Source organism: Eulemur rufifrons, chromosome 16 (assembly GCF_041146395.1).
Source record: "Eulemur rufifrons isolate Redbay chromosome 16, OSU_ERuf_1, whole genome shotgun sequence".
In the NCBI taxonomy this organism is placed as follows: domain Eukaryota; kingdom Metazoa; phylum Chordata; class Mammalia; order Primates; family Lemuridae; genus Eulemur; species Eulemur rufifrons.
The window spans coordinates 31,279,824-31,295,552 of NC_090998.1; the positions used below are offsets into that span (position 1 = coordinate 31,279,824).

Genomic DNA, 15,729 nt, shown 5'->3' on the forward strand with positions numbered 1-15,729 from the left:
AAACTCCAGTTTCAGTCAGTCCACCAGTCTACTTTTTTCCTCACTTTCACCCAGACAGCTGAGTGCTACAAGAGAAAAGTATCCATCCATGTGCGTTGGTGCCTCTACACATCACGGTCTCCAACCTTCCAGTGAGCCCGAGAAATTGCAATCAGGCTGAATTTCCCTCAGTTTCTTAAACATTTCACATACTCTTATTTCCAGCTTTTTCCAGTGTTAGTCTCTCTACCTAACTTCCTTAACTTCTCTCCTTACCTGGCTGCCTCTTCATCTTTCCTGTCTCAGCACTGTCATCAGGTTTTACAAGAAAACATTCCTGCACCCGTGCAGTCTGGGTGGACGGTCCTCTTACGTGCTCCTGTAGCACCTTATTTCTCACCTGTACTACCACTTATTACATATAATGGAATTTTTCATTTTTATAATCTGCTTTTGGTCAATTATAAACACCATGAAGTCAATGTCTATTTTGTCCATGGTTGTAACCTTACCATCTATATACTACTTTGCACATAATAGATGATCATTTGGAATTAAACATTTAATTTTGGTAAAAATACAAATTTGGTAATAAATTATGTTAATAAGTATATGTGGAAACAGGTACTTCACACATTGTTGATATGAATTTAAATTGTTCTCTTTTTGAGGACAATTTGGCAGTATCTCTTACTATTTTCAACATACATACCTAACATTTTTGACACAGCAATATAGTGTTAGGATTCTATGATGCAGGCATTCTCAATGTGATCAAGAAAATCTGTACAAAAAATGCACACTAAAACATTGTTTATAATAGCAAAAGAATGGGAAAAAGCCCCTAAGAATACCCTAAAAGGAACTATGAAAATAAATGATGGTATATTCATGCAGTGGAATGCTTTGCAATCAGTGGGAAAAAACATGTAGCAAATCTAAATGTCCTGGTAGAGAATGCATTGTTAAATGAAAAAAAAAAAAAAAAGGGGGCAAAGAACAGTGTTTTTAGTATGCTAATGTTGGTGAAGATGCAATTAGAATGTGGTAGTCATAAATGTTTGAATATGAACAAAACTCTAGAAATGAATTCCCTGGTTGCCTATGGCAGCTTTGGAAATTAATGAGACATAATGAAATCTCGTATTTCATTACTTCAACTAGTTTCATGCCAATATCCTTCTTACTTCAATCTTTGATGTCTGGTGAAGGGGAACTGTGGGCCCATCACGGAGGGATGGAGGGAGATTAGTCATTCACTATATTCTCTTTGTTCTGTATGTTTTCACCATTGACAAGTCTTACCTGATTTAAAAAGCATAACAATATGATTTGATTATTTGGAGGATATAGCCATGACTTTGTTGGCAACAGGTCTGTGTAAAGGCCATTCTGAGTTCATAGCTTCAAAACATTTTCCAGGTTCTGCTTGACTGAGTCACATACATGTTATAGTGTGAACCAGGAGAGTAAAATTTGAAGAAATTTTCCAGGCTGTACGTAAAACAATGAGGACTTTACCAACTCATTTCTTCATATTGGAACATAATATAAAATGCAATGAAATTGTGAAAAAGATGTTAACTTTGATATTTCACCAAATTTCCCAATAATCAGAATGAATTACTCAGCAAAGTTTGTAACAATAACTATCATTTATTTAGCATCTTATATGTTCTAAGCATCGTGCTAAACATTTTATATGCATCATTTCATTTACTCTCTTCTGTCTCCATCACCCTATGCTGTATATATACTGTCATCTTCATTTTCCAGGAGAGGACACTGATACTCAGGGAGTTTATGTAACTCGCAAGTGACATTACTGTGATTTGAACACAGGGCTGTCTGGCTTCAAAGTCCAGCCCTTTCATAGAGATTCAGTGTTGTCATCTATGCCGAGCTTTGTGTAAATTCTTACGGTTTTTTAAAAATTCAATTTGCCACCTGCTAACTATTTAATATGACTATTGGAAAGTGACTTTGGAAGGAAAAATAGAAAAAATTCTCTAGAAGCATAGAATATATAAGGAACTTTGGTATATATAACTGTATTTGTATAATTGTTGGTTTCCAAATTGCTGGTATATCTCTACTTTTAGATATAGGATCTACACTAGCAAGAATGGTGCTCAGATATCAGATGAAAAGTGCTGTGGCAGAAGGAGCAGCCTCAGGCAGCGACAGGAATTTTCCTGAAGATGTACTTGATAAACTTGATGAATGGACCTTCATTCCTGACTCTTCCATGGACAGTGTGTTTGCTCAAAGTGATGATCTGGATAGTGAAGGTATTTATTATGAAAAACAATTCCCTTTATGTTTTATACTTACACATTGGCTTTGAACAATAGAAACTGAGACAAAAACATGATTTAATTTATTTGGAAATACCTGAGTAAAAATGTGTTTGTTATCAAAAACAGTTATGCTTACTAACTTCAGTTAAAGCAATAACAAAAAGAAAGTGTCTCTGTGCTAAGTGTTATGCAGACAAATTTGTTATTGGTGACTATTGCAGTCAAAAAAGTCTGACTCAGACTGGAACTGGATTCCACGTTCTGTCATTGACTGGATCCTTTTGTGGCTTGTGTAAGCCCCTTAACCTTATTAAAGGTAGTGATGCCAACCTTGCAACATGTAGGAATTAGAGAAAATGTATGTGAAGTGTCTGGGACGGTGCTTGGCAAATAGGAAGTGCTTAATAATTTTTTACCCTTATTACAGTTAAAAATAATATTAATATTTTAATAGGTCACTTGAGATAACTTTTAAAGCTTGATCTGGCAAGATATATAATGACAGTGATGAGGGCTGACATATTTAACGCAATGCAGTTTGGTAAAAATTGGGCGAGAGGCTTTTTTATTAACATTGTATGATTGAAAACTTTGAGTCATAGAATAAAAGTATTTGAGAGGGAAAAAAACAAGAGCTATTCTAAACTGTCTTGTCTCAAGTCCAAATATTTTTAAAAATCAAATTTATTGAGATAAAATTTATGCAAAATAAAATGCGTTCACTTTACGTATATATTTCCATAGGTTTATCATCATCACTATCAAGTCATCCAAAAAAGTTCCTTTATGGTCTTTTCACAGAACATACCCCTCTGCCTTTGGCCCCTGGCAGTCACTTATCTGCTTTCTGTCATTGTAGATTAAATTAGTTTTTTTCTCCGGTTTTTTAAAGTTTCAGAATATTATGGGGATACAAATGCTTTGGTTACATAAATTGCCTTTGTACCACCTGAGTCAGAGGTATAAGCATGCCTATCCCCCAGACAGCAAGCACTGCACCCATTAAGGTGTGAGTTTACCTATTCCCTTCTCCCCCCACCCACCTGCCTGATACACGATGAATGTTACTTCCATATGTACGTATAAGTTTTGATCGAGTAGTACCAATTCAGTGGTGAGTACATGTGGTGTTTGTTTTTCCATTCTTGTGATACTTCACTTAGAAGAATGGGCTCCACCTCCATCCAGGATAACACAAGAGGTAGTTTACCTTTTTTGTGGCTGAGTAGAACTCCATGGTATACATATGCCACATTTTATTAGTCCACTCATGTATTGATGGGCACTTGGGTTGTTTCTAGAATCATACAGTATGGACTCTTTTGTGTCTGGCTGTTTTCCAGAGTGGTTATACTACATTATACTTCCACCAACAATATATGAGAATGCTAGTTGTACATCCTTGTCAATACTTGGTGTTGTCAGTTAATTTAATTTTAGCCATTATAGGGGAGGTGTAGTCCTAATTCATTTGGGTTTAATTTTCAATTCCCTGATGACTAATGATATTGAGGATATTTTCATGTTCTTATTGGTCATTCTTGTATTTTCTTTGTGAAGTGTCTGTTCAAATAGTTTGCTTTTAATTGTGTTATTTTATTATTGTATTATTAATAAGAGTTCTTTGTATATTCTAGATAGAAATTGTGACAGATATATTCTAGATAGAAGTTGTGACAGATATATGTATTGCAAATATTTTCTCCCAGTCATAACTTGTCTTCTCATTTTATTAATGGTATTTTTCAAAGAGCAGAGGTTTTAAATTTTGGTGAAGTGTAGTTTTTCAGTTTTTTCTTGTATGGTGTATGATTCTTTCTATCCCATTTAAGAAATCTTTTACTAGCCTAAATTTGTGAATATTTTCTCCTTTATGTTTCCTCTTAGTAGTGTTAAATCTTATATTTACATTTAGGTCCATAATCCATTTTAATTGATTTTTGTGTATAGTGTCAATGAAGGTTTGACATTTATTTTTTCTCGGTATATATATCTAGTTGTTCCAACATTATTTGTTGAAAATACTACAATTCCTCATTGAATTAATGGCAACTTTGTTCAATTTAATTGACCATATAGATATGGTTCTATTTTAGCATTATTTATACTGTGCCATTGATTTATACCTTATCCTTGTGCCAATACCACATTGTTTTGATTATTCTAGTTTAATAGTAGGTCTAGAATTCAGGCAGTGTAAGTCCTATGATGTTCTTTTTTCAAAATTGTTCTCACTATTCTAGGCTCTTTTCATTTCCGTATACATTTTGAATCAGCTAATTTTATGGCAGGATTTTAATTGGATTAAATCTATATGTAGATTTAATATAGAATTAATTTTAAAAATATATTATTTACTATATTATATAATATAGAATTAATATATAAATAACAATTTATGTAGATTAAATCTATAAATTCAATTTGGGGAATTGATACCTTAATAATGAGTCTTTTGATATAAATGTGGTATATATTTCCATTTAAAATTCTTTTAAAATTCTTTTAAATCTCTTTTAAAATTCTTTTAGTGGTATTTGTATTGCACATTTTCTGATACTACTGTAAATGTGTTGTATTTAAATTTCAGTTTCCAATAGTTCACTGATGACATATAGAAATACAATTGATTTATTTGCATTAACTTTGCTAGACTCACTTATGAATTCTAGTAGATTCTGTAGGATTTTCAATGTTCACAATTATGCCATTTTCTAATAAAGACAGATTTGCTTCTTCTTTTCTAATCTGTATATTTTTGTTTTTTTCTTGTTTTATTGCACTGGCTAGGACCTCCAGTACTATGTTGAATAGAAGTGGTAAGACTGGGCGTCATTCCCTGGTTCAAAGTTAGGGGGAAAGAAATCAGTCTCTCATCATTAAGTATGACATTATCTGTAGGTTTTCATGGATGCCCTTCCTCAGGTTGAGGAGGCTACTTCCTCAGTCATCATTTGCTGAGCCTTTTATCATTAATGGGTGGTGGAAAATACTTGTCAGCATCTGTTGAACTAGTCATATTTCCCCTCTTTATTTTGTTAATATGGTCAATTACATTGATTTTCTAATGTTTATAGACCAAACTTGCATTCCTGAGGTAAAGCTCACTTGGTTATGGTGTACTATCCCTTTTATACAGTATTGAATTTTATTTTCTAAAATTTTAAGAATTTTGCATCTACGAGAAATATTGGTCTGTAGTTTCATTCGTTCTTATGATAGTAATGCTGTCCTCTTGTTCCCAGTTCTACTATCTTCTGAAAGAGTTTATGTAGAGGTATTATTTCCTTCTTAAATGCCTCATAGCATTCAACAGCAAAAGCTGTCTAGGTTTGGAATTCTTTTTGGGGGGGAGATTTTAAATTATAAATTTAATAACTTTAATAGATTTATGGTTATTTTGATTTTCTTTTATATCTTAAGTCAGTTTTATTGACTTGTGTCTTTCAAGGAATATGTCAATTTCACTTAAGTTGCCAAACTTATTTAATGTTTAATGATATTTATAATAATTTCCTATTATTTTGTTAATATGTGAAGGATCTATAGTGATACCTGGTCTTTCGTTCTTGACTTTGGTAATTTGTGTCTTTCCTTCTTTTTTTCTTGTTCAGTCTAGCTCAGGGTTTATCAATGCTATTGCTCTTTTCAAAGAATCAGATTTTTGTTTCATTTTTTTTCCTATTGTTTGTGCCTTCATTTTCATTTATTTTTATTCTGATCTTTATTATTTCCTTTTCTTTTTTGTTTTTTAATTGGCTCTTTTTATAGTTCTTAACTTGGAAACTTAGGATACTGATTTTTTAGACCTTTCTTATTTTATGATAAACATTTAAGGCTGTGCATGTCTTACTAAACACCACTTTCATTGCATTCCAAAATTTTGATATATTCTGTTTTTGTTCAGTTTTTAAATTTCTCAATTTTCTTTGTGACTTCTTTGATTCATGAGTTATTTAGAGGAATTTCCCAAATATTTGGAGATTTTTCTGAATAACTTTCTGTTAGTGGTTTCAAGTTTTCTTGTGTGTTTGGACAACCTACTCTGATGATTTCTATTCTTTTGAATTTATTGAAACATGCTTTGTGGACTATTGTGTGGTCTGTCTTAGTGATGTTCCATGTGCAACTGAAAAGAAAGTGTGTTCAGCTGCTGTTGGGTCAAGTCAATTACATCAAATTATTTGGTAACATTTTCAAGTCTTCCACGACTTTACTGATTTTTGTCTCTACTTGTATTTGAGAAGGAATTGACATTGTAAATGTGGATTCGTCAATTTTCCTTTCAGTTCTATCAGTTTATGCTTTGTGTATTTTGTGAAGCTCTATTATTGGGTGCACAAACATTAAGGATTATTTTTTTATGAATTAACTTCTTTGTATTGATCGAAGTATCATTTCCGTACTCTGGAAGAAGAAGAATTCCCTTTTATATTTCTTTCTTTTTTTTTCTGAGACAGAGTCTTGCTCTGTTGCCTGGGCTAGAGTGCTGTGGCATCATCATAGCTCACAGTAACCTCAAACTTCTGGGCTCAAGGGATCCTCCTGCCTCAGCCTCCTGAGTAGCTGGAACTACAGGCGAGAGCCACCATGCCCAACTAATTTTTTCAATTTGTTTTAGTTGCCCAGCTAATGTCTTTCTATTTTTAGTAGTGATGGGGTCTCACTCTTGCTGAGGCTGGTCTTGAACTCCTGACCTCAAGCGATCCTCCCGCCTTGGCCTCCCTGAGTGCTCGGATTACACCTTTTATATTTCTTGTAGTGAGTGCATATCTGCCAGAAACCCTTAACACGGATTACTGGAGCTCTTTTTCCATAACTGCCCCAGAACTCCCAGCTACCTCCGTCTCCATGAGTGTTCATCTCCAGCTCCTCATCTCAGGACAGCCACCAGACTTTGTTGAAATTTCTTCTCCCTGTGTCAGTGGGCCTTAGATTGCCTCTAGGCAGAAGGCAGGGTGATCATAGGGCTCACATTATTTGTTTCCCTTCTTTTGGGTATCACATAGTCCTGAGCTCTCTGTTGCCCAGTGTCTGAATCCAATTGTTTAATATATTTGTCCAATTTTCTTGTTTATGGGAATAGGCTAAGTTCTTGCCTGTTAATCCATCGTGCCTGAAAGAATTCTCTTCAAGTATTTTTAAGGAAAACATTAGAAATTTTAACATAAAATAATTATAAAATGCACTATGTTGCCAGTACAAATAATGTGCTAATAGACCTTTTAGAAACATATCAAGTGAGGTAATTATGAACATTTAATAATCTTTATAAGATATACAAATGTAATTAAATTATGAATTCTATTTTATAAATATTCTTAAGGATAAAAATAAATGATAGAATTAATGAAATTTTAATAATGAACCAGGTAGGAATTGTTCGTATCAAGATTTATACTAAATATTATGAAGTTGATTTTTGGATATATAGATTTTATTATTTGGTTTTGACACACTTTGTGTTTCCAAGCTAGGAGTGGTTGAATTTACCATCTTTTGAATGGGTTTTCACAAATGCCTCCACGTTATTTATCGTTAATATGATTTATTAATCTTAATTTTCTTAAAAATTTATAATTTTAAAAGTACTTCTCATCCCTTATATCACAAAACAATTATTGCCAGCTAAACTCATTGTGTTTATTTTAATGTCATTCCATAAAAGAAACCGTGAAATATGAAATTCAAATGAGAGATATTCTCAAGATTGCTGAATGTTAAATAATTTAAGCATGATTCCATTATTTAAAGCAAGACTTGAAAAATTTATAAGAAAAATTCAGAGAAACAGAAAAGAGTAACGTTGTGTACAAACTTTCTCTGCTTTCTATACACACATGTATTGGTATTTGGTACAGCGTGCGTAACCACTGATTTACTTGGCTTTTTCCTACTAGACTATCAGCTCCTCTGAGGCATGGATTTTTTTTTCTCCTTATTATCCACCACTTACTCAGTGCCTAGTCTATGACAGCCATTTAATAAATATTTATGGATGAAGAAAAATGTAGTTGAATTTTTAAAGTGAAAAAGCAACATGGCTTATCATTTTTATTTTAAAGATGTTACTAAGACAATTGACTGTGAAATTTTGTTTAAGAAAAATACGTTTCATCTTCCATGATTGAACTAATATACTAGCATCTTATGATTGAGTAAGCTTTTCTCACTAACCTTCATGTTATTTTCTCATTTCAAAATAGGAAGTGAAGGCTCATTTCTTGTGAAAAAGAAATCAAACTCAATTAGTGTAGGAGAATTTTACCGAGACCCTGCATTGCAGCGTTATTCTCCAAATTTACAAAGGCATTCTACTTCATTGGTAAGTGAACTGTGATTACGTTCTCTGCTTTGCTGCTGACATTCTCTTGACAAGTAGAGTTTGTGCCTGAGCAAGAAGTATCACTTTTGAATGGTAGAGAATTCCCTGATGTATGAAAGCTATGTGTATTTATTTGACATAAATTATGTTAAATTCACATTTGTAGACTTTTGAGCATGCAGAGTTAGAATTTGTTTGGGGCATGTGTATACTGACTGAATACACTTCAAGATCGTTTTCCCCTTCTTTCTTTTCAGAGCTCCATGTCTGAAAAGAGCCCAGGCGGGGTCTTTGCATAATGGCATGTGTTGGTGTTAGGAATACTTTAGCTAGAAATCTTAGAGTGATTTCCAAGGAACCAGATAGGAGTCTGAAGGATACTGAGCAAGATGGAGTAGCATGATAACTTTGGTCATCAAAACATTATTTTTTGTGTGTATTGAGAATCATTTAATTTCTAGAAACCATTATTATTTCAACCTCCTGTATGTTTAGGAACTATGGAAAGACTATGGCATGTTTACATGAGGAGATTGATAATTCCAGTTGGGGAACTTGGGAGCCATTGCACTTTCAGGTTCACTTTGAAACATCTATGCTAATGTATGCTTTAATTTGGATCATATTCAGTACTAAAAATATGAGGGTTACTTTATGTTAATTCTAGATCATAAGATGGGCAAAAGGAATGACAGTAATGGAATAGTTTAAATTAGGTCTCAGTCTTTATATATGTTTGTTCTGATTTATATAAACAGCTTAGTTAGAAAAAGTAGTTTGGTTGATGAAATTGTACATATATGGCTTTTAGATTCAACCTCTTTGCTTTTCAGTTTCCTTATATTTAAAACAAAGGAGAAAGAGTAGCTGCTTCTAAGGTCATTTGGGCACTAAAATGGATTTTTTTTTATCTTCGTGATTGGGTTCTTAGTTTGTACTTGCCCATTTTTGTCCCATAATTATAAATACCATTTACTTCCATAAAAATTTATGGTTTTGTCTGTATAAAAATGTCCTCTTCTCCAAAAAAGACAGAAATTTTATTATACACATCATTATTTGTTTAATAGGGGCCAATTTTTGACAGTGAAGATTTACTGAGGCGAAAAAGAAAAATACTGTCTTCAGATGATTCACTCAGTAAGTATTTGGAAGTAATCATAAGTGAATAGATATTTTGGGCAGAATACAGTGCTTTGTTAAATTTCCTCTAATTGTTCACATTTTCTTGGTGTCGATTTCATTTAATCTTCATATGTATTTAATGATTCCACAGGCTATAGAAAAATGAAATAGAGATTAAAAATTACCTTTTATGAATATTGTAGGACATTTTGATCTTTTTTATGAGTTCTCTGAAATGTAGATAACAACCCTACTAATGGTACTCTTCATCCTCTTCTCCAGTTGTTGTTTTTTTAAAAATACTACTTGTACCAGCTGATTAAATATTTTTAATTTACTGTTCATCTCTGCCGTTGGAATGCAAGTTCCATAGTTTGGTTTTCTCCAGAAACCCCAGTGCCTTAAAGATAACTTGATGCTAGCAGGTGCTCAGTAAACTTTTACAAAGTAAATTTAAATTATTTGCTTATTTTTCCATTGTTTGTTTGTTTTTGACAAAAGGGTCATCAAAACTTCAATCCCACATGAGGCAATCAGACAGCATTTCCTCCCTGGTTTCCGAGAGAGAATATATCACATCACTAGACCTTTCAGCAAATGAACTAAGAGACATTGATGCCCTAAGCCAGAAATGCTGTATCAGTGGTCACCTGGAGCATCTTGAAAAGCTGGAGCTTCACCAGAATGCGCTCACAAGCTTCCCACCACAGCTATGTGAAGTAAATTTAATTCATCCTTATAACTTTCAGGACATTTGAAGAGCTTTTGCATTTATATCTAACTTGCATGGTAAAATCTTTCTAAAGAAGGTTCTACTTTTGTGTGTCATTGGACAATAATCCCCCCATTCTTCTAGTTTTCGCACAGGTGTCTTAGTCTGTTCAGAAACATCTTTTAGGGCAGGCAATGGAAACAGAGGTCTGATTAGAAAAACATTCTAGGTTCTGTCTTGATGTTACAGGATACACGTTAAAGTCTATCAAGGCTATATTGATTATGACTTCAATTATTTAATTCTAGTAAGACAAATTAAACAATTTAAGTTAAATTAGGTAGGCTAGAATTAGAGCTGGTTTGGTGGTACTGGCTCTGACTTAGCTACCAACTGTATGACAATAAGAACTTGTCACTCTGCCTGCTTTAAGCCTTCATTTTCTCATCTGTAAAATAGAGACTCAACTAAATGATCCCTGTGGCATTGTTTTGCATTTTAAAATTGTTTGTAACTTAAAGATTGATTTTTTTTTTGTTCAAAGTTTCTGTCTTGTACAAATTAAAGCATAAATATAGTTTCTTGATAGGATAGTCCTCTGAACATTGACTTTGTTCATCATTTTTATGTAGTATGGCTCAGAATAGTGTCTAAAGCCAAAGAAGATATCATGACAAATTAAGGTTATCTTAATATAAATTTTTAAGCTTAATTTTTAGACTGAATTGTAAAGTTTGATAAAGAATCACATTTGCTTTTTTTCTTAAATCCCTAGTTTTGTTGCAAATACATTTGCCCTTTTTCTAACCTATTAACTTTATCATAATTTTGAGATGTTTTAAAAGCAACATTACATAAATTTTAAGTATATTTAAGTTGTGTCTTTCCCCTAAAGTTTATGTGTCTGGAGACAGAGAGGAGAAAGAAACGTGACGCCCCCACCCTGCACCGACCCCATCCCAATGTCTAAAAGGTGTCCTCTTTCTCTCTTCCACCTCTTTGCCTGGCTAAATCCTCCAAGTCACCCAGGTCTCAGTTTACTTTTATCTTATTTTATTATTGTTAGTATTTTTGAGACAGAGTCTTGCTCTGTCACCCAAGGTGGCATGCAGTGGTATGATCATAGTTCACTGCAACCTTGAACTCCTGGGTTTAAGCAACTCTCCTACCTCACTTTTGGATTAGCTGGGACTATAGACTCACGCCACCACACCTGTCAAATTTTATTTTATGTAGAGACGGGGTCTCACTATGTTGCCCAGGCTGACCTCAACTCCTGGCCTCAAGTGATCCTCCCGCCTCAGCCTCCCAAAGTGCTGGGATTACAGGCCTGAGCCACCACGTCTGGCCCAGGTCTCAGTTTAAATGTCACTTCCTCACCCTGTACTTCTCTCTTTCTACCCTCCAGCCAACCTACCCACCTGGTTTACATATCCATGACACCTGATGTCTTTCCCCCAATTCGCATTCACTCATAAAATTTGATTTGATGTACATTGCCCTCACTAAACTGTGAACTTCTTGAGGACAGGAATTGATTTAGCCTAGTAAGTCCTGACAGAGTAGAGGTTCAGTAGATACTTACTGAATTAATTTGTGGAGGAATTAATCACTGACACTTGGTAAGCCTTCAATAAATATTTGTTACATGAATAAGTAAAATAATTTTAGAAGTTGTCATAGCTAAAACAAAGAGAATTTGAAGGGAGTATGACAAAGTGAGGTGCAATAGGGCATTCAATGACTGGACCAGCTCAGAACCTTCTCTTAGGGAGATCTCAAGTGACACCACTAGATGGCACTTTTTTTATTACTGCCTGAAGGGTCTCAACTGTTTCTTTCTAAAAGAAAATTTCCTGATTAAACCTTAGGAATAAATGATTGCAAAATCTTTCCTTCTGAATAAGCTAGTGGAATCTGACACAAAGGCAGGGATTTTGAAACAACTTCTGGGGTGAAGAGTCATTAAAAAGCCTCTATAATCACATCAAACTCTTTAAAATTCCTTGTGAGGATAAATATATTGATGAAGAGGAGGATAGAAAAGTGATTGTTTTTGTTATTTTAGCCCTTGGACAGTAATGCATACCAAGGATTTTAAAAATTGACATGATATGTAGATGGAGGTTTGCTATTATCATTGTAAAATTAGAAATTGCTTAAAAATAGAAGATAGAGGTTTGAAACAAAAAGTTCCACAAAAAAGAGAAGATTCTGGCCAAACACAGTGGCTCATGCCTATAATCCTAGAACTCTGGGAGGTTGATGTAGGAGGATCACTTGAGGCCAGGAGTTCAAGACCGGCCTGAACAACATAGCAAGACTGAAAATTATCCAGCTGTGGTGGCACGTGCCTGTAGTCCCAGCTACTCAGGAGGCTGAGGCAGGAGGATTGCATGAGCCCAACAGTTTGAGGTTTCAGTGAGCTAGATGATGCCACTGCACTCTAGCCTGGGCAACAGAGTGACACCCTGTTTCAAAAAAAAAAAAAAAAAAAGAAGAGGCTCTAAAATGAAACATGTATTATGTGTGACTACTCTTACGATTAAATCTTATCTATATTAAAATGTGAAACAATTTCTAAAAGATAGTATTTAGCAGTATAGTCCCAGGATTATCTTGTGCTGCTTGTCACTAAATTATTAATTCAAATATTTGTTGAGGCCTATTTTCCTTCCATTTTGCAGAAATAATTTACAAAAAATTTGAATTAAACTCTAAACCTTATTTTTGTGAACCTGGTTTTGACAGCCTACCTGTTGTATTTTTCCTAATTTTACTCATGCTGTAGCAGAGATGGTTGGACTAGTCAGTATACTGAAATTCTGTTGTGGATTGTGTTTCCAATTTTCAAAAAAAATTCTTGATGGTTCTAGTTACCAGAGATATGGAAGGCAGAAATATTAGCTAGACTTTATATTTCTTAGATTGTTCATTTTAGAATTTTAAAATATTGTCTTTTCAGACTCTGAAGTGTTTGACACATTTGGACTTGCATAGTAATAAATTTACATCATTTCCCTCTTACCTGTTGAAAATGAATTGTATTGCCAATCTTGATGTCTCTCGAAATGACATTGGACCCTCAGTGGTTTTAGATCCTGCGGTGAAATGTCCGACACTGAAACAGTTTAACCTGTCGTATAACCAGCTGTCTTCTGTTCCTGAGAACCTCGCTGATGTGGTAGAGAAACTGGAACAGCTCGTTTTAGAAGGGTAAGAAAGGATTCATTAAAGACAAAAGGGGTTGCCTAAATATGTTGAGGTTGATAAAAGGTGCTACCGTTTCTATGACAATGAGTTTTAAACAAAAATATAATAAGACTGAGGCAATTAACATTATGTCTGTCAATTGACTTAAATTTTCACAACTAATCCTAAAATTAATAAATCATCTTTGATGCTATTCTTTGAAAGCAAATTATTTGGGATTTTTTTTTTCTTTAAAACATATGAGTTTATGCAATATCATCATTTTTTTTGTCTCTCATGACTAGAAATAAAATATCAGAGATATGTTTCCCCTTGAGCCTGAAGGAACTGAAGATTTTAAACCTTAGTAAAAACCACATTTCAGCCCTATCAGAGAACTTTCTTGAGGCTTGTCCTAAAGTGGAGATTTTCAGTGCCAGAATGAATTTGCTAGGTAAGTGTGCTGTGTGGGTAACCTCCTTACGAGGCCTTTTAAGTAGTGTAAGACGAGTTGTATATGATCATTTTAGGTGGGGATTTGAAAATGGTGTTTTAGTTTAAATAGTATGCTGGAGTTTCAAAAATGAAGTTAGCAGGTTGGCAATAAAAAGAAATGAGCTGTCAAACCATGAAAAGACATGGGGGAAACTTAAATGCGTATTGTTAAGTGAAAGAAGCCAACCTGAAAAGGCTGCATACCATTTGATCCCGACAATACGACGTTCTGGAAAAGGCAAAACTGTGGGGACAGTAAAAAGATCAGTGGTTGCCAGGGGTTGGGGGTGCACAGATGAATAGGCAGAGCACAGAGGATTTTTAGGGCAATGAAACTACTCTGTATGATACTATGATGGTGAATACATGTCATCAGACCTTTGTCAAAACCCACAGAATGTGCCACATAAAGAATGAACCCTAAGGTAACCTATGATTTTGGGTGACAATGTTGGCTCATCAATTGTAACAAATGTGCCAAACTAATACAAGTTGATAATAACGGGGGAAACTGTGTAAGGGGAGGTGACAGTGAGGGGAGAAGGGGCATGGGGACCCTCTGTACTTTCTGTTCAATTTTTTATAAACCTAAAGCTGCCCTAAAAATAGTTTATAATTTTAAAAAAAGTTAGCAGATTGTTATTGTCATAGACTAAAATGACAGTTACCTGGTCTACCTATACCATGGTTCCTTTTATTTTATTACAGCAAAAATGCACATGGCTGTCTGAGCTGGGTGAAGCATCTTTATGCTGGAATACTGCTTATTATGCTGAGGTTTCTTCAACAATTTTTTTTTTTTGTATTATAAGTGCAATTACTATTATTGCTATTGTTTTTAGAAATAAAATTAATCATTTAACAGTTTTCAAATTAGTAAAGTTAATGTGTATCCATTTATCTCTTGCTTTTCGCAAGATACTACAATAATGTACAAGATGATCATCACTTTCATCATATTGAAAGTTCTGGAATAGGAATACCCCTAAGTTCTCTTAGCATGTGAGATAATACAGGGAATTTTGTTCATTTGTAGCCTATCTGAATATTTCAGTATTAACGGACAAAATACTTTTATAGCAATATACAGGGACTCCCCATATTTCATTTCCCTAATAGAGACCACACATATTTTGCCACCCATGTGATAATTCTATACCTGACTCAGTAAAATAATTTTTAATACTGTTTAATAGAAGAATACAATCTGACTACTTATTTAAAAGATTTTAACTTTTCAGAACTTTCAGAAATTAATAATGATAAAAGCCATGTGAATTTGCATAGTATTTTTCTCCTTTTTCCCTCCCTCCCTTTTCCTACCTTCCTGAATATTAACCCACGTTTTTACCATGAGCCTGAAACTGGAGATAAAGTGATTCACTTACTAGTGAGCAAAGCAGACCCAGTCTCTGCCCTTAAGGAACTTGTAATTAAGTTCAGAAGACAGACAGACATGAAATAATGATGGCACAAATGTAATTGTATATTGTGCTAAAAGCTGTGGAAAAGTTTCAGGATGCTGTGAGGGTACCTCAAGGGGATCGGGTCAGACTGTGAGGTTGGGGAAACATTTCCATGCCTATGATATTTAAGTTGGC

At 34.1% G+C, this 15,729-nt stretch overlaps 1 protein-coding gene across 2 annotated transcripts in view; it reads left to right on the forward strand.

Annotated features, from left to right (window-relative positions):
• The window catches only part of LRRK2 (leucine rich repeat kinase 2), a 137,426-nt gene that overhangs the window by 51,833 nt on the left and 69,864 nt on the right, over nt 1-15,729 (forward strand). For both annotated transcript variants that reach the window (XM_069491825.1, XM_069491824.1), the window contains exons 20-25: nt 2,082-2,270; nt 8,486-8,604; nt 9,675-9,744; nt 10,231-10,448; nt 13,407-13,657; nt 13,939-14,087. In XM_069491825.1, the coding sequence (XP_069347926.1) occupies nt 2,082-2,270; nt 8,486-8,604; nt 9,675-9,744; nt 10,231-10,448; nt 13,407-13,657; nt 13,939-14,087 (996 nt within the window). The remainder of the gene's footprint in view (nt 1-2,081; nt 2,271-8,485; nt 8,605-9,674; nt 9,745-10,230; nt 10,449-13,406; nt 13,658-13,938; nt 14,088-15,729) is intronic.